This window comes from Cyprinus carpio, chromosome A7, assembly GCF_018340385.1.
Source record: "Cyprinus carpio isolate SPL01 chromosome A7, ASM1834038v1, whole genome shotgun sequence".
Taxonomy (NCBI): Eukaryota; Metazoa; Chordata; class Actinopteri; order Cypriniformes; family Cyprinidae; genus Cyprinus; species Cyprinus carpio.
In genome coordinates, this window is record NC_056578.1 from 7,777,540 (window position 1) to 7,801,761 (window position 24,222).

The window sequence follows — 24,222 nt, forward strand, 5'->3', positions numbered from 1 at the left end:
ATGGGCAAGATACGACATAACAACAACACCATCAGTTATCAAGTTATCAGCATTGTTTATTGGAAAATAGGAAATGAAAATCTAAATCTGTGGACATTTCTGTGAGGCTTTGGGTTCAGGTAAAGGAGAAATAGTGAATAAACTTTCTAATTTCATTCAAAATGATTCAAAATAATACAGCAGAACTTTATATATAGAATTTTATTAACTCAGCAATATTGATAAACAAGAAGCTAATTTTAGATCATAGTATAATGAAGTTGACAAGTTTCTACAAACATTTCTGGCAAAAAAAACTCGACATGACCATATTCCTTTTCTTAATGCATTGTCTTATTGTCAACGATTCATTTGTGCATTTGTTTTTATATGCATCTTTTACCTTTTAATCAAAATATAACCTCCTACGATATGCTCATCTGATGTCTATGATTTTCACTATCATAAATTTTTTTTTTTAATGTTTTTTGAAAGTCTCTTCTGAAAACAGTTGTGCTGCTTCACTGTGACTTTTGTATAAGAATTCTTTAATGAATAGAAAGATCAAGAGAAAAATATAAATATTTTATGTCTTTACTGGGGTCAATTTAATGCATCCATACTGCAAAAAAAGTATTAATGTATTTCAGAAAATCTTTATTGACCCAAAAATGGTTGTGTATGTGAAGCCACTCTGCAGCCGAGTAGCATTCAGATCTGCCATTTAATCAACAACTGATGGATAAAATCAAGTCCCGCCCTCAACGGGCCATTTAATTCAAATGCGCCACAATAAGATAGTAAAGCCAGTTGCAATTTCTGTTTCGTGTCACCTAAAGATTCGTCTCAGTTTTGCGGAGATGCATGCTCAGTGTGCTTTTTTTGTAGCAGTATTTCAGTTAGATTTATAGATAACCTTCAAGACTCCACGACTAATTGGAGACCTCATGGTGGGACTGATCTTTTAATGAAGGTGTGAACGTCTGATCTCAACTTCATGCCTTAGTTTCGCATTAAACGTGTCTTTTGTGTTTTATCAATGCCTCGAAGAATATGGTAACATCACTGTATGGCCTGTTGTGGTTTACTGCTGGATTCTACACACGTTCGGGGCTCTCAGTATTCACTATACAAGCCTCTGCGACATTTGTTTGTGAAGTCGGCCGTATCATTTGGGGGGGCAAATGAGAGGGGGTAGTGAGACGTTGATCTTTTAATCTGAATTGTGCACGTCTGATCTCATTACTTGTAAACGCCTTATTTCTCCTCTGTAGACCTGCTTTTTCTTTTGTGTTTTATCATGATTTTTTTGTTTTAAGTGATATTCGGGATAGTGGAGCTACTGTCGCACCAGAAACTTGCTTCTTTTCATTTCAGTGATCTGCGGAAAAGACGAGCTATTGTCGTGGCAGAAATTTAGTGACCTCACTGTAAACAGGAAGTGACGGTCTGTGTCTGTATTACAGTAATCTCTCTTGTTTATGTATTGTATTATTTATTAGTATTTTGTTATAATTGATATAATTTGCTTTTATTTAAATAACATTTTAATTTGGTATATACTTTTGTAATTTTTTTGTTATTTATTCCTATTTAGCTTTAATTTAATTTAATTTAACTTAACTAAGTTTTTTATTTCATCTGTATTTCCAAGAAAACAATTTATAGTAGTTTTCATTTTTTAATGAATGCAGTATGAATAAACAATGCAGTTGTATATATATATATATATATATATATATATATATATATATATATATATATATATATATATTACTATTTACTGATTTATTAACTTTTTATATTTTATATAGAATTTTCACAATAGCACATCATACTCATAATAGTATCACTCTCACCTTTATACTTAAGGATCAGTGCTACTTAAATAATTGTGCATGTTTATTGCTACATTTATCATTTATCATTGCTACATTATACATTATCATATTTTCATTATACTTTTAACACTATTATACTGACAAAGATTAAATAAGATTAGTTAAGAGCCAAATTCCCAACTAAATATGAAACTAATTACCATAAGAGAGACTTCAGATTATTCAGACACATTATGGGTATTACACACTTTTAATTTAATTATGTTTGTAATTTGTTGACTTAGTCTACGTTGATTTCACAATAGAGTTCAGTATTTTATTGTAACAAATCTTGTGAAATCCATCCTGGCATTTTTTTTTTTTTTTTTTTTTTTTTTTTACATGAATGAACTCTGGCCGAATATTACAGCCGGTGGATGTAAACTGATTAACGCATGAGTATGAACATTCATTCATATGACGGACGCGGCTTGACTGAAATTCCTCCGCTCAATAGAAATAGCCTATTTAGCTGAGGAGAATCAGGCTCTTTTTCTGTGTTTTGGCTGCTGTGCTTTTATCCAGGCTGTGGATAAATATCCCCCTTTTCAATTATGTGGAACACATTGTGTGTTTTGGCACAAAATGACATATTACATATTTTATTTGTGAATGGGATAGGAGATTGTAACCGGCTAGGATCTGTCTGTGTTTGGAGTGCTCTTCTCGTGTTAATATCAGTGCATTTGGTGTCTCCATCATGTCAGCCACTAATGGGCATCCATATAATAGAATTCAGGGAACATGAAATCACGAAAATGCTATTTCAAAGGTGAAAAATATTTTCATAATCTTTCATTTAAATGTAAGAACATCTGAAATGACTTCTCATGCCCATCGTGACCTACACCATGCAAGCTATTGGTTAGCATCAAAAATGAGCATCCTGTCATGATTTACTCACAAAGCAGTATGAATTTCTCTTTCACAAAATACAAAACAACATTGGACCCCATTGACTTTCATTGTGTCCACTGTAAAAAAATAATATAAAAAAAAGTTTTCCAAAATAAAGATTATTTATGTTTTGCAAGAAAATATTTTCTACTTCAGAATTTCATGTTTAATTCAATTTGATCATTTGTAATTGCTGTGAAATTTGTCTGCAAAAAAGAGTTATTTTGGTATGTACAGTTTTCATTTTGAATAAGGTTTTAGAAATTTTATGTGCTTTTGTCATTTTAATTAGTTTTTGGTATTTAGCTAATTTTAATTATTTAATTTTATTTATTTTAAATTTGTATTACCCGTAACTTGAACTTATTTCATTTCATTAGTTGCCGTGGCAACATTTCTAATTTACATTTATGTTTTTTACAGTTTTAAATTATTATTTCTAGTGTTAATTCAGTTAATGAAAGCTTTTTTAATTGTTTGATTTAATGTTAGTTAGCAAAATTCATAACAACAACTTTTTTCAAGTTAATCTAATTTTTTGCTCTTTTTTTTAGCTTTAATTTATATTTATTTGTAATAGTTTTAGTTAACAGTAACAACACAAAGTCATACAGGTTTGGAACGACATGAGAGTGGATAAATGATGACTTTTTTTTTTTTTAACTATCCCATTAAAACTAACCAGCCCACTTTAATATTAACTAAAATCCAAATAGCTGTTAAGTCATTGTTCTAGACCACTGTTGTGGTAATGCAGCATTTCTAAAATCATTTCAGTAGTTTCCACAGTCATTTTAAAATGCTGTATTATGTTAACATGAAGGAGTTTCTGTATTGCTTTTCACACACCAGATGTTAAAGAGCTTTGTCATATTTATTATCTCAAATCAAACATGGTCTTCTCTTGAGGGAGTCATAGACTGTGATTCAGAGCCGCCTTTGATCGGCAGATTAGATGTTTTTGGGTTGAAGCATCTCATTCACAGTGCATGTGGTGTTGAGAACGGCTCCACTCACACTTTCCCTGACTGCAGTTATTTACTAGACTCTGGCGACAGGCAGCGCTGAGATCAATGCTAACCTGCCACGCTTCATTTTCAATAGCCCATCATCCCCTGTAAACGTGAAATACTGTGCGTCGTTGAAAGGAGTTTGGGTTCCTCGGAGGCAGGGAAGTATATTGCTTTCATGCACCTTTTGCCACTTTGCAAAACAATTTTGGTTTGTTTCGTCTGCAGCCATGGCAGCCGACAGCTCCGTTTCTCCAGCACGGGGATCTGCACTAATTTCTGTGAAGAAAAGTGAACCAAATTACACTGCTATTCAAAAGTTTGTGCTCTGGAAGATTTATAGGTTACACTTTACTATAAGGTTCCATTTGTTAGCATTAGTCGATTTCTATTCATCAACGGATCTTGAAAAAATATCACTGTCGCAAAAATCATGATTTTCACAAAAAATATTAAGCAGCATAACTGTTTTCAACATTGTTGATAACAATAAATGTTTCAAAGCAGTATATTAAAATGATTTCTGAAGATCATGTGACACTGAAGACTGGAGTAATGATGCTGAAAATTCAGCTTTGCATCACAGGAATAAATTACAGTTTAATATATATTCACATAGAAGACACTTATTTTAAATTATAATAATATTTCACAATTTTACTGTTTTTACTGTATTTGTGATCAAACGAATGCAGCATTGGTGAGCGTCAGAGACTTATAAAAAGAAATAATAAAAAATCGTACCAACCTCAAACTTGTGAATGCAAAATTTTTATATTTAATGTAAGAATGTGTATATTAAAATATAATTATAGAAATGCATTACTATGGAACTATAAGCATGTTAAAATGCATCACTCGATATACAGTGTAATAATGAATATATTTAATCCCCCTGATCTAGACTGTATTTTGACTGCATCGTACTGAGGACTATCTGTGTCATAATAAGGTCAATGTATTTTGTGTTTATCATTTCATCATGCTGTCTGCTCCCAGCTCTCCTCAGCCAATGATGAAATAACTGAATTTGTTCCTGCCCTGTCGAACTGTAAGTCTATTAAAATGTATTAGATTGTCACAGAGATACGCTGATTTAATTTCGCCGGAGTGTTATTGGAGAAATAAAGCTTCCTTTGGGTCTTAAATGCATGAGCGTGACGATGGTGGCGATACGCTGACATTATAACTCCTGCTCGTCTCACAGGAAGCAGAACGACACATTATTCAAGAGCCATTTCCTCCTGCTGTCTTCCTCTGGAAATCTAATTCAGTCTGTTTGCCGTGAACAGATTCACTTTGAATCTTGCATGTGTTAGTATGTTACATTTTTTGGCCAATTTGAATATGCTCTTATCAGTTCATATTTTGAGCTATTTCATAACTTCAGTTGTCAATTCATTTATAATCTCTTATTTGGATGCAGTTGTAGTTTATTGATGATGTGGAGGCCCGTGTCTGAATCTTTATATACTGTCCAGTATGTGGCTTGCTTGACAACAACAGAATTCTAAACTCCTCATGAGCAGAAATGTCAAGCGGAAGCCGAAGACGTTTGAGAGTTGTTGAGCTCTTACAGCACACAATGTTAAGTAGGCCAGGCTTATGAATCGTTATTGTTTCTGAACAGAAAAGAGAAAACTGTTGCTTTGCCAGGAGACAGTGCTGCTCATTAGGGGACCATGAAAGTTCACTGTCTGTAATACAAACACTAGCACAGGTTCAAAGACAGAGACTCAGCTGGCCCTTCGACACCATGCATAAAAATCCTTTTTTATTTTGATTCATTTAATGATTGTTTTGTTATTTTTCAAATGCATGAATGCATCTTTGCGTTGTTTGCTGGTTTATGTAGCTGCTGCTGTTGGCATATTTAATTACTTTTTTGCAATGTTGAAAGTCTTTTAATTTCAAATTATTAGAATAATTATTTTCGTATTTATTCTAAAATTATGTTTGCCATCAATTGTTGAGTTTTGTCACATTGTAAGCAGAGGGAATGGCCAACTCCTGTAATAATGTATGGAAGAAATGATAACACTCATTAATAGTCCCGTTTTTACATTTAAAATTGCCAGTCGCCTTTGTTTACTATTGAATATAAATGTGCATTAGCTTGACCGGCCTGAAAAAATATGTTTATGGCATGATTTGAGCTAAAGAATCAATCAAGTGTGATTTTTTGCAATTGTGATTTAAAACATTTCAGGTTTGTAGGGCTGCACATCTTAGCCAAAATGTCAATAATAATAATAATAATAATAATAATAATAATTCTTATTATTACTATGTAAAAATCTTTAAAAAGTGATTTTGTGATATTTCACTGTCAAATAATAATAATAATAATAATATAAAACAATATCATAATACTTTTTTTTTACATTATGACCTTAAAATTACAATACTGCTGCTTGACATTACAAGTTTGGGAAGATGGTTGGATGTTAAAGTGACCCAAACCTAGAGCAGATGATATGATTGATTGATAGATAGATAGATATTATACCTTTACTATCAGATTTTATTCCTGATTCCAAATCTATCATATAAACATTGCAGTTGAAGTAGAAAGGAGCGGTGAGTAGATTTTGTATTTTATGAGTAAAATGAGGTCTGTCAGAGCATGTCATGATGTGGAAAATGTTTTAATCTGTTGTGATCTGGTCATTGGTTCATTGCAGTGCTCATCATCCTGTGGGCGGGGCTTGCAGTCCAGAGTGGTCCAGTGCATGCACAAAGTGACCGGTCGCCATGGCAGCGACTGCCCAGCAGTCCTGAAGCCCACCGCGTACCGGCAGTGTCATCTTGGGACGTGTAATGTGAAAGTCAATGTGAACACCATCACCTCCCCTAGACTGGGTAAGACTTCAGCAGTGTGCTGGTTTTTATAATCAAATCAAATCCTGATGTATCATTATGTCCCTGAATGTTCAGTTTCAACCAGATATATGACACAATCTATTTCCAAAAAAATCATTATTTGAAATAAATATGAACTGAAATAAAATAATAATAATCTTATTTTATTTCAGCTAGGCAACACGACAAGGCAATATTTCTCAGTTTAGCTTAGTTTAAGCTGAAGTACTAAAATATATAAACTAAGTAAAACCTAAAACTTATTATAGTAATATTTAAAAAAATAAACACAAGAAAATGATTAAAGCTTATACTAATATTAAAATGAAAACAAAAAATATGAAAATAAAATCTACATCAAAATATTAACAAAATCTAATAGTATGTTAATATTACTAAAATAAAACTGATACTTTATTCTGTAATTATTATTTCACATTATTCCACTTTATCTTCAATACAGTTTTTATATTTATTGAAATAATATGTATTATATCGATGTATTGAAATTATGTCTCAATAATTTTATGTAATTATATTGATTTCATTAAATTTGTTATAATTTATATCTATATTAAAGTTATATTGACATTTAATTTCAGTGTAGATATGTTGGAATTATATGTGATAATTATAATTAAACAGGACATTTGACTTATTAATAGTTATTTAGGCATCATAAGTGCCTCTGGCACATGTAGAATTCCAAAAGATTCTTTATTACATTTAAATTTTTTACTTGCCTATGTCAAGTATCTAAATCAGTCCATTTCCATTTCAGTTTGAGTGTTTTTAAACAAAGCCTTTCTTTGCTTAAGCATTTGTACTGCATAAACATCATTTCATTGCCAAGACATCCGTTAAAGTAAGCATCATCTGGAAAGCATCACGTTCTTATTGTGTACAAATAATTTGAGAATCATCAAAATAAATGCAGATTCACAAACACACTCAATGATCATCTGCTGAATGTCTAGGATTTACTTTACTCAGAAATTGCTTGAAAAGCGAGTAACACTGAATTAAATGGAAAAAAAAAATTAAATGTAAAATTAAATGTATATACTAGTCAAACATGCTTTAATAATTAATAATCAACTTTGAAAAAGCTTTTTTAATAGTGTAACAGCAACATTGGCATCTTCTAGATGAACCTGTGTATCTGGAGTGAAGAATGCATGTTGTCAGGGATCGGGTCGATTAATTGAATCTATGAAATGCCATGTCCTGTCCTTCTGTCATCTCTGGCAGCTGCATTGACGTACAAGTGCACAGGGGATCAGTGGGCGGTTTACTGCAGGGTGATCCGAGAGAAGAACCTGTGCCAGGACATGCGCTGGTACCAACGCTGCTGCCAGACCTGCAGAGACTTTTACACCAACAAAATGCCCCCCAAGAGTTAATGACCCCGCCACTCCCACTCATAGAGGTTTCTTTTTGCCTTCTCCATTTGTACTGTCAAAAACAGTGTTTTATATTCTTATTAAAAATGTTCTTATGTGAGATAATGAAAGCAGTGGAACAGATCACAAGTACGTAAACGTGAGCGTTTCTAACTATGCATTAACTTTATCACCCCCTGCACTGAGTACTGTATGTACTGACAGTGTGTTCGCCAAGCGTTTGTGTACCCGCATTACATTTGTTTCTTGTTTTCGGACTTGAAGGTTTCTTGTTTTGTCATGTTTTGCTGTAATCCACACTTGGCCCTGGAAGTGACTTCTTCAGCATACTGGCCTGCCTGTTGCACTGTGGGTAAAGCGCATTTATTTTTAAGGCCACTGGTTGGCCAATAACCAATGGACTTTGTAACAACAGCTTTCTTTTCCAGACCTGTCTCAACAATCTGTTGTCTTGTTTTTTTTTCTTCTTAATTTTATTATTACCTGTGTTATATTGGCTCTGTAATCAAAACCTAGTGAACTTCCTTGCTTCTTCACTCACAATTGATTTCAATTTAGTAACACGCAAATATTGTATAAAATAATAATTTCTTAATAGATTGATCAATTCATGCATTCCCTGGGAATCAAACCAATGATCTGACTTTTGCTAGCAGCATGCATGATTGTGTATGACCTACCATAATGCATAGCATAATCTAGCATGATCTATTTTTGCATGCAAGCAATAACAGCATAATCTGTTTTTAAAATAATGCATGCATGCAGTAATGCATTATGCAGTGCATTTTTCTCTGCATCTTCAGCAAAAGAAGGCAATGCAATCATGCCGCCTACCTTTCTTAACAGCCTTCACACTGAGACCCTATGTAGGCAGCTCACTAGGTTTTGGAAAAGAGCTGAAGTAGCTCGTGTTATTTAATTCATCAAGAGCCCTCTCGATGCAGTCGAACAGCCAAGCTGAGAATAAGTGACCCATTCGAATAGTTTTTCTCTTTAAGATTTAAATATTTAATATCCAAATGAGGCTAATTAGTGACTCTTTCAGAGAAGACACATAATTTCTTGGTTTCTCATGGTGATCATATACTACACTCTCTATGTGTTTTAGATACTTGTTGTGATGTTTCATATATTTTAAGAGAGCAGAGTACATGATCTCCACTGCACTGTAAAAAGGCGGGTCTCCATTTGGCTGTGGATCATTAGTTCTCTATTAAATGAGACATTTTGTATTTGTTTGTTCTCGGTTATGTCATTTTTAATTTGTTTGATATTTTTCTTCTTCTTTTGAATGCTAGAATTTTACAATAATGTTGACTTTTATGCAGAGGTATTTACTCAGAAATAGTGTTATATAAACTAATGTTATGACACTTTTATGATACAGATATCCCTTGCTCACTATATGCTTTTCATATTATGGAAAAAAAGTGTTGCATCTCATTTTTTATTCCACAGAATAAAGTAAGTGATACAGGTTTGGAAGGACATGAGGATAAATAAAAGCTTTTTTGTTTTGGGGTGCGCTGTTCCTTAAGGTGTAGTGAAATGAGGGTGCAGGAAGTGTCAGGTTTGTGACTAATGTCAGAATCATCTGTTAGTATGATGGTGCTGCAGTGCCATAGTTAATGCACTCAAACACATTAAGAGCTACTCTTAAGTCGTTGTGCTTGTATATTTGATTCATTTCTCATCAGTATGAGAAAAAAATGGCTTCGTTTAAAACCTAATTATTGTAGTTCTCACTTTGTGCAATAGAGGCAGTATGTGTACAAATATATTCCATAAACAGGCCCTTTTTATATGACAGACTTTTCGAAAAATAGCATTGCAGTCCAAATCTCATCATTAAGATCTGAAAACAATTGATAGGAGTACTTTACAGGTACTTTACAGTCAGGATGTGGTGAGAAAATGTGAAATTTTAGGTCAGGTTTATATTTCATAAAAAAAAAAAAAAAAACCCATGTCCGAATGTGACACTGCATATGTGTGCATAAGAGACTCTGTTACAAACCCTACTGAGCTACATAGGGAGCTAGTGTCTAAGACAGCATCCTCACTGACACTAGTGACCAATTTCGAGTGCACTTCAAACACAAATGTAGCATACATATTTTGACCTTCCCACTCCGTTGATGCTTTTAAATGCTCACTAGGTTTTGGAACCGAGCGTATATGTGTGTGTGTTCGAGACCTTGGCTCTCATCTACCAGGTTGCACAAGGTCACAACAGGTGCTAGACAAATTTCACTACTGTGAAATTCAGCAGTTTCTCCACGTTTTGTTCTTGTACTTTTGTATGTATTTAAATGAAACGTGTTTTCAGTGTTTGTTAGGATTATTTAAAACATATTGTATCTACCTGCTTCTGTCAGAACTATTTGGTGCAACAGCTTCATGTTCCAGGTTTGGTGAATATCGCTTCTGTATTCCAGTACTGTATGTCAGTAGTTGCACACATGATCGGTACTTAAACTGCCACTTTTGATGGTGCTAATTTGAAATTACTTAAATTTCAGACTGTTCATACACAAAAAAATAAATTTATATCCTGTATTATAATGATTTTGCGTGTGTGCATCTTTGTTCAATGAGCTTTTATGTTTATAGTATTTTGCATTATGTACTAACATTGCTGATTCAAGGTTTTTCTTTGTCTCTTTCATTTTGCTTTAAATATTTTGTTTAATGAGCTAGCTGGTTTGTGTAATGGTTTAAAACTTTTTATTGAAGAACGTTTTAAATGTCTTTTGACATTTAATGGATTTTTTTTTTTTTTTTTTGTTTTATGATGCTGTAGATAACAATATGAGTTTCCTACATGATGTTTTGCCTCTTGGTTTTGCTCAAAGGTCTCAGCATCACGTTTATGTTCTCCAGCTCATTCTTCAGCTTTGCATTTTGCTGATTCTGTTTGTGGGCTGTAACACTGAGAATATATTACGTTCAGAGGATCCGTGAGTGTATGCATGACGGATGGCCGCACGTACTGTAAATCTGCCGCTGTCAGTGTAATGGCACTGGCGTAGCTGTGAAGGACGTGAGGAGAAGGTCACTGCCTCTAGATGCTGGAGCCGGTTTGAGTTACGGTGAGTCTTCTGATCTTTACACTCACTATTACAGTCAATATGAAATCAAAATACTGTTTACTATATTAATACACTTTCCTGCCCTTATTGTGAATGTTGTGATTTTTTTTGTGAAAAAAAAAATGTCCTCATAATCTTCATGATTTTCTTTTTCAGCTGAAGTCACAAACCCCATCAACTAATCCAGTCTAGTCTAGATTCATATTTTCTCATTATAAATAGCTCTGAAATATGTCACATTATAAAAGTTAATGGGCTGAAATAGGACACTTTACATCGATTTTTAAGCAAGACCAAGTACAACTATTGGCTGTAAAAAATATACTTTTTTATTTTTTTATAAGTTGCACCAGAATAGGCCTATAAGTTTGACAGTGTTTTACAGTAAAATACAATGTTAAACCATTTAAAACTTTATGTTTATGTTTTTTTTTTGCTGTGTGCTACACTAACAAAGACATTTAAAAAAACTGGAGGCAACACAGTCTCTGGAAAAAGCTCAATAGCTTGTCAAAAAATCTTGAAATATTAAATCTCATCCCCAAATTCAGGTAGAGTAAGTCTTGGTCTTTTACAGCCAAGAAAACACTGATACCATTGTAGCAGCCAGCAAAGCTCTCCAGAATATGTGGCGTCTGTCGGTGCGTGAGAACGGATTGTTTTCAGCACATATTCATGAGCTCATGAAGATCTCAATCTGACATTTCCGCACAGACTTTTTCTTCACATATTATGCAGTAGCTTCATGAGTAACTTTTTCCTCAGTTGACTCGACAGCTCCTCTGTTTGTAGACGCTGGCAGGAGCTCCTTCACAAATCTGCCCATCACTTCTCAAACTCTTCAGATGAATGATGTGGGGTGAAACATCTCCATCATCTTTGCTTTGATTTGGATTCTTTTGCGCGGCAGATGTTCATTGGAAATCTCTAGAGGAGACATCACTCATTACAGAAGACTCCATGTTCTTTTGAAATGTCTTTGATGTCATCCTTCTGGCAACAGGTTTGACACAGATTTAATAATTCATATTTTTTGTATTATTGTGCTTAATCATAGAGCCAGCATAGCCCAAACATGTCTCTACCATTTAAATTATGTTGCAGAATGCAGTGAAATTGTATTTTGCAGTATTTTTAAAAAATGTTTAAATATATTTTGTTATTATGACAATGGGAATTTTTTAGTGCGTGAATTGTATGGACTTCTTTTTTGACATTTATGTCATTTTTGGCTGTATAGGTTACTATCCATCTCCTTTATATGCTAGGGATTCCCAAATTTTTTTTGTCAGTCGAACCCCTTCAACCTTAAATATAAAAATATTTACTTGAAGTGAGATATTTAGTTAGAATTTGAATAATTTAACAACACATTCACGGTTCTCTGATGTTGGTTAATGCTTACATAACAAATGAAGAAAGTAAAAAAAATACATATATTGTTAAATTGAACTTTTTTTATTTATTTAATTAATTAACCATCAACTCACTATCTAGCTTTAGTTTTGAAAACCCCGCTGTTTGCAAAGAAGCTGCTTGGACATTCTCTTTAACATCTCATTTGCTGTTTCACGAAAGACTAAAAAGAGATGAAATAATCACATAATTATGGGGTGAACCACTTCCTTGTCGGCCACAAGCAGCCTGAGCTCCATGTGCTGCTCATCAGCTGTTTCTCTGCATTACTACATTGTTCAGAAGCTATTCTTCATAGATAGAAGCTGCTGGAACATCTCTAAAGTGTGTCTCAACATGTGTTCTTCTGGGTCATTATCCTTATACCTTCAGATAAACAACAAATGATGGGATTCATGCTTCAACTACACCGATATTGACTGGAAATCCACTTGAGCAACTCAAAAATCCCAATGAAATTACCCAAGCCAGTAAGCGCCTCTGTCCCTGTCATATTCTCAGCAGGACTCTGTAATACATTCACATGCTCAATTATGCTCTCGTCCTCGATTAATAACAGCATGGAAGGGGTTTGTTGCAGCCCGGCTGGTCGTCTTTGTTTTTCTGTTACTCTTGTCCTCTTTCTAGACCTCCCATCGAGTCCAGCAGAAATCAGTCACGATGCTGACATCTCTGCTTTTGTCTGTTTCAGACTGATGTTATGATGGATAATACATATTTGTAAGATGAAAAGATGCGTCTTGTTATTCATTAGTGAAAGGGAAACAGGTCAGTTTAGCTCAAAGGGAATTAAGATTTTTAGTAAGATTTTTATTTAAATATTTTTTCTTATTATTATTTATTTTAAATGAATAGTTTTCAAATGTTTCTTGCACAGCAAATCAGCATATTAGAATGATTTCTGAAGGATCATCTGACGCTGAAGACTGGAGTAATGATGCTGAAAATTCAACATTGATTACATTTTATAATGTATTCAAATAGAAAACAGTTATTTGAAATTGTAATAATATTTCACAGTTTTTACTGTAAAATTTTACACACACACACACACACACACACACACACACACACACACACACACACACACACACACACATATATATATACATGATTCCAGCCTGTATGATTTTTTTTCTCATTTTCAGTTGAACTGTCCCTTTAAGGATGGATGGGCAATCACGGAATATAAACTAATTAGAATTTTTTATCATCACAGCCTATTTCTTGTTATTTTCTTGTTTTCATTTCTATTTTCCCTTCATTCTGTTACACATGGGGAGGATTACGAGCAATTGACACCTGCGAGGGATTGTGGGAGCTGCCCTCCAGCGCGTCAGAGATCAATGCAGCGATCTGTTGGACTGCAGTCAGTGTGCTTTTCTCCCTCTGGATTCCTTAGGTTCTCTCAGTGTCCACGCAGCCAGAATAACTAAGCAGCGCGCCGCACGCCTCTGAATGAAGATCGCTGTGATAATGCCCTTCACACAGAGGTGATGTGACATTTACTCCACACTGAATGACCCTGAAGAAGATGCCCTGATTGCCTTCAAAGCTCAGATGAGGGAAGCGATGGATGTGTTGTAGGTAACAGCATCATGTTGTCAGACGATATACAGTACAGAAGAAATAAATAGGATGTTCAGTTTTGTATGAGGATCTATTTATATACTGAAAAATACAAGCAGTGGACCTTAAATATGAGGAGAACAAGTTTGTGTAAATAATTTGTAAAACATGTTAATTGTTGAATTGAATTAAATGCAACAGTTTGTGTTTGTAAATTTTAGTTTTGTAAAGGAAATACATTGATATCAATATTTACAAATTTATGACCAATTATTTTCATGAATTGTGGGTTTTGCAACAATTGTGTGTACTACCATTCAAAAGTTTAGGAACAATAATATATATAAATATATATAGACATTTAGAATGTTACATAATGATGTTAAGATCACTATTTAAAAAAAAACAATTCTTTTGAATGTTCAATCAAAGAATCGTCAAAAATGTATCACGGTTTCCACAAAAATACAATATGAAGTAGTAAGATAATAATCAGAAATATTCCTTAAGCAGCAAATCAGTATATTAGAATGATTTCTGAAGGATCATGTGACACTGAAGACTGGAGTAATGATGCTGAAAATTCAGCTTTGCATCAAAGGAATAAATTTAATTTTAAAATATATATTTATATAGAAAACTGTTATTTGAAATTGTCATTATATTTCATAATTTTACTGTTTTTACTGTATTTTTGATCAAATAAATGCAGCCTTGGTGAGCATAAAATACTTTTTTTCAAGAACTAAAATTTACAGACCAATTATCTGAGTTCTCTGATAATTTCAAAGGCAGCATATTAATTATCATCAAGAATGGTCTGTTCTGTGGAATCTCAGAAATGAATCTCTGTTATTGATGGTTTTGACATTGGTGATTACTGTGGTGTTTCAAATCGTGACATTTCACGTAAATGTGAGACCGGCTCACAATAACTGTTCTTCATGACTCCAGAGGATTGTGAAGATGCAATTCCAGGTATTTCGCTTCGATGAAATTATTTACAGACCACAAACTTTTGAATGCTATTTATTGTAGAAGAAAAGGATGATTAAAATTAGATGAGTTCAGGCCAATATCTAATATATAATAAACAAAACATATAGAATATTCAATTCGCACAAGATCATTTTAAATAAAACTCAAAAAATGTTTATAATAAGTTGCTTTAACATGGTTTAGACTTTTTTTGAGGAATGTTTTTGTCAAAAACTGTTTTGTTTTTTTTTTAATCATGAAGTATTTTACACTTTAAGTCCATTCTCTGAGTTCTCTGATAATTTCAAAGGCAGCATATTAATTATCATCAAGAATGGTCTGTTCTGTGGAATCTCAGAAATGAATCTCTGTTATTGATGGTTTGACATTGGTGATTACTGTGGTGTTTCAAATCGTGACATTTCACGTAAATGTGAGACCGGCTCACAATAACTGTTCTTCATGACTCCAGAGGATTGTGAAGATGCAATTCCAGGTATTTCGCTTCGATGAGATCCAGAAGAGCTTGTTTATGGGAGTTTTATGGGGCAGTTAGGTTGAACTTCCCATCACAAGTTCCTCAGCAACTTCAGCTAAAATGCTTGAGTAATAAATGGCTGATATAACCGTCTTTATGTCACATTCACATTCAGTTTTATCTCCATTCGTCCTCCAGGGAGTCTGTCGCAGACAGTGTGACCTTTTGGAGGAGACTTTACTATAACTGCACCGACCCAAGCCTTTGTGCTCATTCAGTCCGGGCCACTGGACATACACGAGTGATCCATACAACACACGACACGGCCAAGATCGACAGAGAATCACCTTTATATTACAGGCTCGTTCAGAAAGAAGAAATTGTGCTGAAATTGTGGCTTCTCATGTTCGAAAACAATTATGAGTCTCAATTAGTTTCTAAAGACTGGTCAGAAATCATGAGATTTATCAGTAGTAGTGCAAAATACTATTACAATTTAAAATAACTGTTTTGCTTTTCAGTGTGTTTTAAAATGTAATTTATTCCTGTGATGTAAAGTTGAATTTTCAGCATCATTACTCCAGTCTTCAATGTCACATGATCCTTCAGAAATCATTCTAATATGCTGATATGCTATTATTTTCAATGTTGAAAACAATTCTGCTGCTTCATATTTTTGTGGAAACTTATTTTTTTTATTTTTTTTTCAGGATTCTTCAGTGAAAAAATCAAAAGAACAGCATTTATTTGAAAGACATTATACTGTCACTTTTGGCAAATTAAATTTTTCTTTTGTGAATATAGTAAGTAAAAAATAAATAAATAAAATATTTTACCAACTCCAAACTTTTGAACAGCACTCTTAATGGTTTATAAAAGAAAAAAATAAATCAATCAATCAATCTAAATTAGCCTTCATGCATTTACATTTACAGATTTTATAGAATTTACAGTCTATTTTTTTCTCAAGGGGATCATCATATTCAGGTATCTGTGGCAGGAAGGTGCATGCATTGAACTGATTCAAGCTACAGAATTAATGATTTATGTTCACAAAATCTATAAAGCTTAAAAACGGTTGTAGATGTTTCATAATTCCCCATTAAAGTAGACAGTAACTGTACTTGAACAGAAATAATTGCCTAAAGGTGAGACTGTAATGGCCGCTGACTTGCTTTCTAAGGACTAAGGACAGTCCTCTGAAGTGTCTTGCATGAAACTTTTCCTCTTACAACCTGATGTCTTATAACCATGATTCCTGTGTCTGCCAGCTGCTCTTCATGGTGTTTATTCCCAAAGCATGAATGCATAAATATAAATACAGCATACTGTTGCTGTGGTGAAGCCAGTGAAATACTCTGTTGTATAAAATCTTTGTGCTGATGTGATGCTCTGATGATAGATGGCCTCTGTCGGCTCATGATTTGAACCTTTCCTGTGCTGTACTCCTGCAATAATAACACCTCTCCAGAGGAAGAGTTTTGTTTTGCTTTCAGCTCTGAAGAGGTGCGCTGCATTACACAGTAATACACGTTAATAACCGCAGAACAGAACGATGTGAGGTCACGAATGCAAACAGAGATCCGCAATAAAGTGTAATGTCAAATCACACCAGTTCTGTGGTTCTCTGTTGGGTTTTGTTCAGTTTTGCTACAAACAGCTGTTATGTGATTAGGTTGCCTTGTTATTGTTTACAACAAAATAGAAACCAGAAGTCTCTTATTTACAATATTGATATTTCAGTTTGTGCAGTTTGACAGTATGAAACAGTAATGAAAGTTTTGCCAAGTGTACATTTATTTGATCTGTAAAAACAGTCATATTGTGAAATATTATATATTATAATAACTCTTTTCTATGTTAATATATTTTGAAATACAATTTTTTATTCCTGTGATGCAAAGCTGAATTTTCAGCATCATTACTCCAGTCTTCAGTGTCACATGATCCTTCAGAAATCATTCTAATATGAGGATTTGCTGCTCAAGAAACATTTCTTATTATTATCAATGTTGAAAACAGTTGTGCTGATTGTAAAAAGGCTGCTTTAGCATCTCAAGGTAATGGGAAAAGGCCAACAATTATAGTAAAGCATAGCTAAAACATTAGCAGTGGGAATGTTCTTTCTTCATGAAAGTAAACAGTTTGTTCGATTACCGTTTGGTTGAGAATTAGACTCTAGTGTACGGTGAGATCTGCTTACACAGCCATTTGAGCAGAGCAATTATTCTTAATCTCCCAGTGAACATGCAACCCAATCACAGACGGCATTCCAACACACAAGAGTGAATCAGTTCTGGAGAGTTTCCTCACACATGCGCAGATCATCAGCATTCAGCCGACGAGTCTTTCTGTTGTTCATCAGGTACAATTAAGATATTATGTGGAGAACCGCAGAGACGAGACATGATTGAGTCTTTATGACATAGCTCAGAACCACAAGCCCACAGAGAGTGATTACCATATCTTCTAATTACTTTCTGAACATGCCCTTCATTGGCAATACTTAAACTGTGTATTTATTAGATCTGTCAATGATAAATTAACTGTTGAGCAGAATACATTTGCAAATGTAATAAGAGCCAATCAGCTTTGTGATGTGTTTAGAACATGCATGCGCATTAGCTGAATTAGAATGATATATATATATATATATATATATATATATATATATATATATATATATATATATATATTATCATGATTTGAGCTAAAGAAGCAAAACTTATTATACCATTGTTGTCTGACTTTATCGCTGATTTGAAATCTATTATTGAAACACAGTCATGACAGACAGTTTTGAAGATTTTGGCCATTTTTGCCATTGACTTGCCTCGGACTTAAATAGTTCAGTTTCTCAGAAAACCACGCCATAATTTTTGGTTTCATTTATGTTTTTAGCACAAGAATAGTGAAAGTTGTTAAGGTTAGCTATTAATATCTTGCATAACCAAATTTGTGTGATTTTACATAAAACTGTTTTTATGACTCATTTGAACATGGTGGATGCAAAACGTTGAGCCATGACAGCAGTGTACTAGAAAGAATATTTAATATAAAGAAGAGAACTGTCATCAGAATTTCAAATGAGTCTGACTGCGTATATTCTTACTATGACACACACACAGACATGCATATGCTACAGTGCTCAATGGAACAAGCTAAGAGGGAATGCATCAGATTTCTACCTGCTTCAATGAATTGTCTTTGCTTTCTCTGACCTGAGCCTGTCAGCACTTTATGGGTACAAATGAATAGAATCTTTTCATTTGGGCTGCATATGAATAACAAAGTGTCTTTGCTAAAATGCAGCCTTCCACTTTGCTTTTGACTTATTCATAAGTTTGTAGACCGTTATCTTTCTGATCATGTGGCTCTGCATTATGCATGTCCACGAGGTAGGCTTATATATGTATAGTGACTGAAAGTGGAGGGTCAAAAGAAGAGTTAGAACATGTCAGGAAAGAAACTGGCATTTTGAAGGCTTCTCAGTGCCGCCTGATCGCAGATGACTGTAATTTCAGAACTGGACTGATATAATGTACACTTTAATAAGCCTATACTGACTGATTTAATAGACATCAGCACATTCATTGTGTTGCTGCTAATAGAATATGGTGTGTAATTAGATAATCCTGTCAAGTCTGTGTTGCAAGCTGGTTATTAACAGAAATAAAAAATTTCTGAAGATTAATTTATTTGGCCTGTGAGAGACTCTATTGCAAGTGTACTTCCATAATGCTGCTCTGTGCTCACTATGCAAATGCAAGTAACTTGAACAATGATAACAAAAAGGCGTATTATGTAAATTAAGTACTATTCTAAAAGATTACATTCCTTGATGCTGATTAGTCAATACAGCCATGCAGCTGCATTATAAAAAGAACTGGTTCATATGAATCATTTGTGCGTTCATATGACTGCACTGTATGTGTTTGATTCACTAAATAGAACAAGCTGCTGGTGTATCTGACTTCATTGGTTCTGCTGTCTGTTTTAGATTTACTAAAAAATATGTTTATTGAGCTATTTGTTTATGAATTTGACTACGCTGCATTTCTTGACATTATTTCATGGTACAAGCCCTTTATCTCATCAACTTTTATTAGGAGGGCGAAAATAGGTCAAATGTGACTTTGTGTGTTGGAGAAGGAAATATTAGCATAAAAGGTGTGAGGTGACACGGTAGACATCAGATACAGTTTGATATTAGTTCCTCTGCGCACAGCATGCGTTAATCAGAGCAATAACCATTACAGCTGTACTGTCATTACAGGATCAGGGTGACACACAGCTTCACATTTATCCCACAACTAAATGTTTGTTTTATTGTGGCACCATTTAGTCACATCTTGTGTTGTCCAGACAGCTCCAATTAATTCATAAAGCGATCCATTCTCCCAACTGTTGCCATCACAGCTGTCGAGTACAACATTTTTGTTTAATCAGCGCAATGTACGTGTCTGTGGGCAGAATAAACAAATAACTGAATGTCGACAGCAGCCGTGGGTCATCTGTCTGTCACAAAGTGAAAATTAGCATGTAATCTGCTGCTGAAATAGCAATGCTAAATGTTTATGTTCAGTGAAGAAACTATAACTCACTATAAATCTGTTTTTATATGAGAATTAAGTCACAGATTAAATTTTCAGTCAGCTGAAATAGTTTTCTTTGAATTTAAACATTAGACCTCTAGTGAAATGTGCTTAGACACAATAAAAATAAGTGCTCCTCCTCAAGCAGTATTTTTCAGTAGTAGATGTGTATACAATAACCATATCTTCATATCTTCAAGCACTGCAGCCTTTGGCCATGTTCCCATATTATATCATAATAGAGCTACAATTGCCCTCTTAAATATATGCCTTATTGTTTCACAGCACTGCATGAAATCATTTGAACAATATTCCAGTTAAATAGTACTGTAGATGAGGATTTGTAACAGAAGCTCATTGGGGTGATTTTAAGGCCTATGGAAGCTGGCTGTGCTGCTGTTATTTGAAATGCATGTAAATTACTGATAAAATATACATAAGTGTGACTGATGCACTATTCCTCTACCCATTTATTGCCCTTATTAAGTGCACCAAGGTTTTGGTCTGAGAACTTTCATTTGTGTCACGTCGTGTTTATGCATTAATGCGAGCTTGAGGATCTTATTAAAAATCCCATCAGCTTTAGCAAGATCTACTGTGAACACAGTATTGCTTAGTTCACTGGATTTTTCCGTGAAAACATTGTCACTAACGCTTTCTCTATTGCTCTCTTTCTCAATGTAAATGTTTTAAAGGTACTGTCTGAATATATTTATGTGTCTCACCAAAACATGGAAGGAAAATGATAACAGATATACCAAAATAATTGTAATAATTCTTTGGATAAAAGCATCTGCCAAATGTATTAATGCATAATTGCATATATCAATCACAGTATGCAAACAGATGTAACAACGATAGCAAGCAAACAGACAATAGAAGGTAAAGTCGAGTGCATTCATACTTGGCTCTAAAGAGTATTTATTTTACTCATTTTGAGCTGTGAACAGTAAAAGTGCACCTTTGAAAATGTACCATTCACAGATTCTATGAATTAACTAGCTAGTCAGTTCTCCCTTATGTTCTCAAACACCTCTTCATCTTTTTATATTTGGGTTTTTGGGATTATATGAATTGAGTTGGTGGGTAGTTTGCACATTGAGAAGTACGGCTGCAGGCGTCGTGTCACTGCACTGACCTGAACAGACCAACATGTGAATGTTCAGCAAAAACACATTGTTTCTGCTGCTCTTACTCTGATAACATTCATATACTATTCATATCAGCTAACATGGCTCAAGACTGAATCATGCTGCTATTTTTGCAGTGACCTTTAACTCCAACAGACTTACAGCACCGACTTAAAGATGCTTTGATGAAGCTTATGCCAAAATGAATATGAATACTTCTTTCAAAAACAACAATAAAAATATATATATATTTTCATAATTTCTTTCATAAGACAAAAATCTTGATGACCCCAGATTTTTGAAAAGTAGTGTTCCATTAATTTTAATATAATGTTACATGCTGGTCTGTTTTGGCGAGAGAGAGAGAGAGAGAGAGAGAGAGAGAGAGAGAGAGAGAGAGAGAGAGAGAGAGAGAGAGAGAGAGAGAGAGAGGTCATTGGTTGTTTGCTCTCCACCAGTGATGAATGATCACAGCTTCTCTGGTTTGTTGTTCCTGTCTGCGGTAGTTCGGTGTGGGTTTGTTTGACTCTGCGGTGGTCAAGACAAAGCAATGGCTGCATAACCTTAAAGACATTGTTTCTCTTAAATCTGTATTTGCAGGATATGGAGATATCATTTTTCCTGGTTTGATCTCCCACCTCGTCGGTGGGTTTTGTGTTTCTTGAGTTCAGGCTCCTCAGTGGGTGTTGTGTTGTGTTCTGCAGAAATGTATTCATTTAAAAATCACTTTTTTGAGTCTTGTTTTGTTACTCTTTCTCTTTAGTCTTTCTAACTCATCTCACCTTGTTTAATCTACTGGAACGAAGAAAGTGCAAGTTGCAACAAACTTTAAAACTGTTTCATGCTGTTCTGTTTGGACTTTTAAAGACTGGAATAGGAGAACAAACACACACAATCTCATTCATTCATGTTCGTGTCTAATATTTGAAGTGATAAAAAGAAATGAAACCCACTAATTTAGGATTTAGGAATAGGATTTATATATATATATATATATATATATATATATATATATATATATATATTATTATATATATATATATATATATATATATATATATATATATAGGCCTATATCAAGTAATAATTTGTAAAATATCAAAAAAAGTAAAATAAAAAAGTAATAGACATCATAGATTACACAACACATGAAGTTTAATTGTAAACATTTAAAGGCGACCTAACACACAGTTTCTGCTAATATCATGTTAAAAGTCAAGCTCCTGGAAGCACGTCGATGGGCTGCTTATGCACTGCGTCTGAAATCACATACTTCTCTACTATATAGTATGCAAAAAACAATATGTGAAGTGAGTAGTATGTCCGAGTTTATAGAATTTGTAAAACAGTAGATGACGGATTCTGAAGTGCGCATTCAATGGACACTTTACTATCCCATAAGGCCACGGGAGAGGATTTATGAATAGCAGTGATGCAACGTAACTGACGCTGGTAGGTCATGTGACAGTAACAACATGGTGGATAGTACATCTGAATTTCATTCATACTACCCATATTCATACTATATAGAATGCACTTTTCTAACGGTCGTGAAGTAAATTCAAATTCAAATGTACAGTAATACCTACTCAGACAGTACATGATTTCAGACGCACCGTTGACCGTTCATGACGTCATACAGGGTCATACTTCAGAAACTTATGATGCATTCATGCCATATCGTAATTACATGTTGAGATGACAACACGTGAATTGGAACTGTTCACACCCTTGAGCTCGGAACTATTGCATCAGTGCCTAAACATAGCACCTAATGAATCTGAAGTGGTCAGGTGGTACAAGATGTGCACTGGGAATTTTCTGAAAGCTACAAGTTGCCATTACGAGTTCTACGATGACATGAACACTATTTACAAGTTGGTGTCTCGTAATCATGGAAATTAAGTTATGGCATGAATGCACCTTTATAGAAACCCTGAAGGAGTGTCTTTGGTGCAGAAATACTCTGTCATACGTCCAACAAAACTTCTTTAACAGAGTAAATAAGTCAGAATGCATGGAATAGCATTAGACCTCCTTTTAAATTGATTAATTTGCTAATATTGCATGGAACGTAGATGTGCGTTTGTGTGATTGAAGACGTCACACGTTTATCACACATACATCTTTATTTGTTTAGCTAGTTAGCGTGATTCCCTTACCCCCTGCTGGTTGATCACGAAATTACATAATCTGACCGATGCAAAAAACAAAACAAAAAAAAAAACATTTCTCTATTGGCAGCCATTCAAATAATTCAAATAAAACCCTTTTGCAAGTGACTCCACACTGAAATGTTTTGTTATATTTACTTAGTCTAAATTTAATGGGGTAAGATCGGGCAAGCCCTGTCTTATTTTTTTTTCTCTTGACCATAGATGGCACAGAATCTCATGTCAACACATTTAATGAATGGCTATGCAATTTACAAAATTAATTGTGTAATTTAATCTGAATTTCAACATTTGTAAGTTTTAGTCAGTATAAACCGTTTTGATGTTATTTTGTGTCTCTGGAAAATAGTGATTTGTGACTGTATTATGTTGAATATTATTTATTTATTTATTTTTGACTATTTTTTAATGAGGGACTTATGGACACATTGAGGTTTTTAGATTTGTGGTGGAAATGTTTTTATTTTGAAGTGAAAAGATAAAAAACAGAAGGCCCTGAGTGGCATGTTGTTGCTAGTGTTATTCATTTTAAACCGAATACTTATTGTAATTCATGTGGTTTTTATTCAATAAATCCATGATTTCGTTGTACATTTCATACTATCTTAGTTTCACATGCTTGATACAAAACCTCCTGCAACAACTTCTTAAGGACTGTAAGAATTAGTGAGAAAACAGCTTTTGCTCTCTATGTTAGATGAATGACATTGTAATGAGCAGTGCACTGGAGTGTGTGTGCTGTATACTGCGAGTGCG

At 34.1% G+C, this 24,222-nt stretch overlaps 1 protein-coding gene across 1 annotated transcript in view; it reads left to right on the forward strand.

Moving 5' to 3' along the window:
- Positions 1-9,262, forward strand: part of LOC109064724 (A disintegrin and metalloproteinase with thrombospondin motifs 17-like) — an 86,042-nt gene extending 76,780 nt beyond the window's left edge. Inside the window, exons 21-22 of the mRNA XM_042761333.1 lie at positions 6,451-6,628; positions 7,880-9,262. Of these exons, the coding sequence (XP_042617267.1) occupies positions 6,451-6,628; positions 7,880-8,031 (330 nt within the window). The 3' untranslated portion in view covers positions 8,032-9,262. The remainder of the gene's footprint in view (positions 1-6,450; positions 6,629-7,879) is intronic.
- Positions 9,263-24,222: the final 14,960 nt, after the last annotated feature.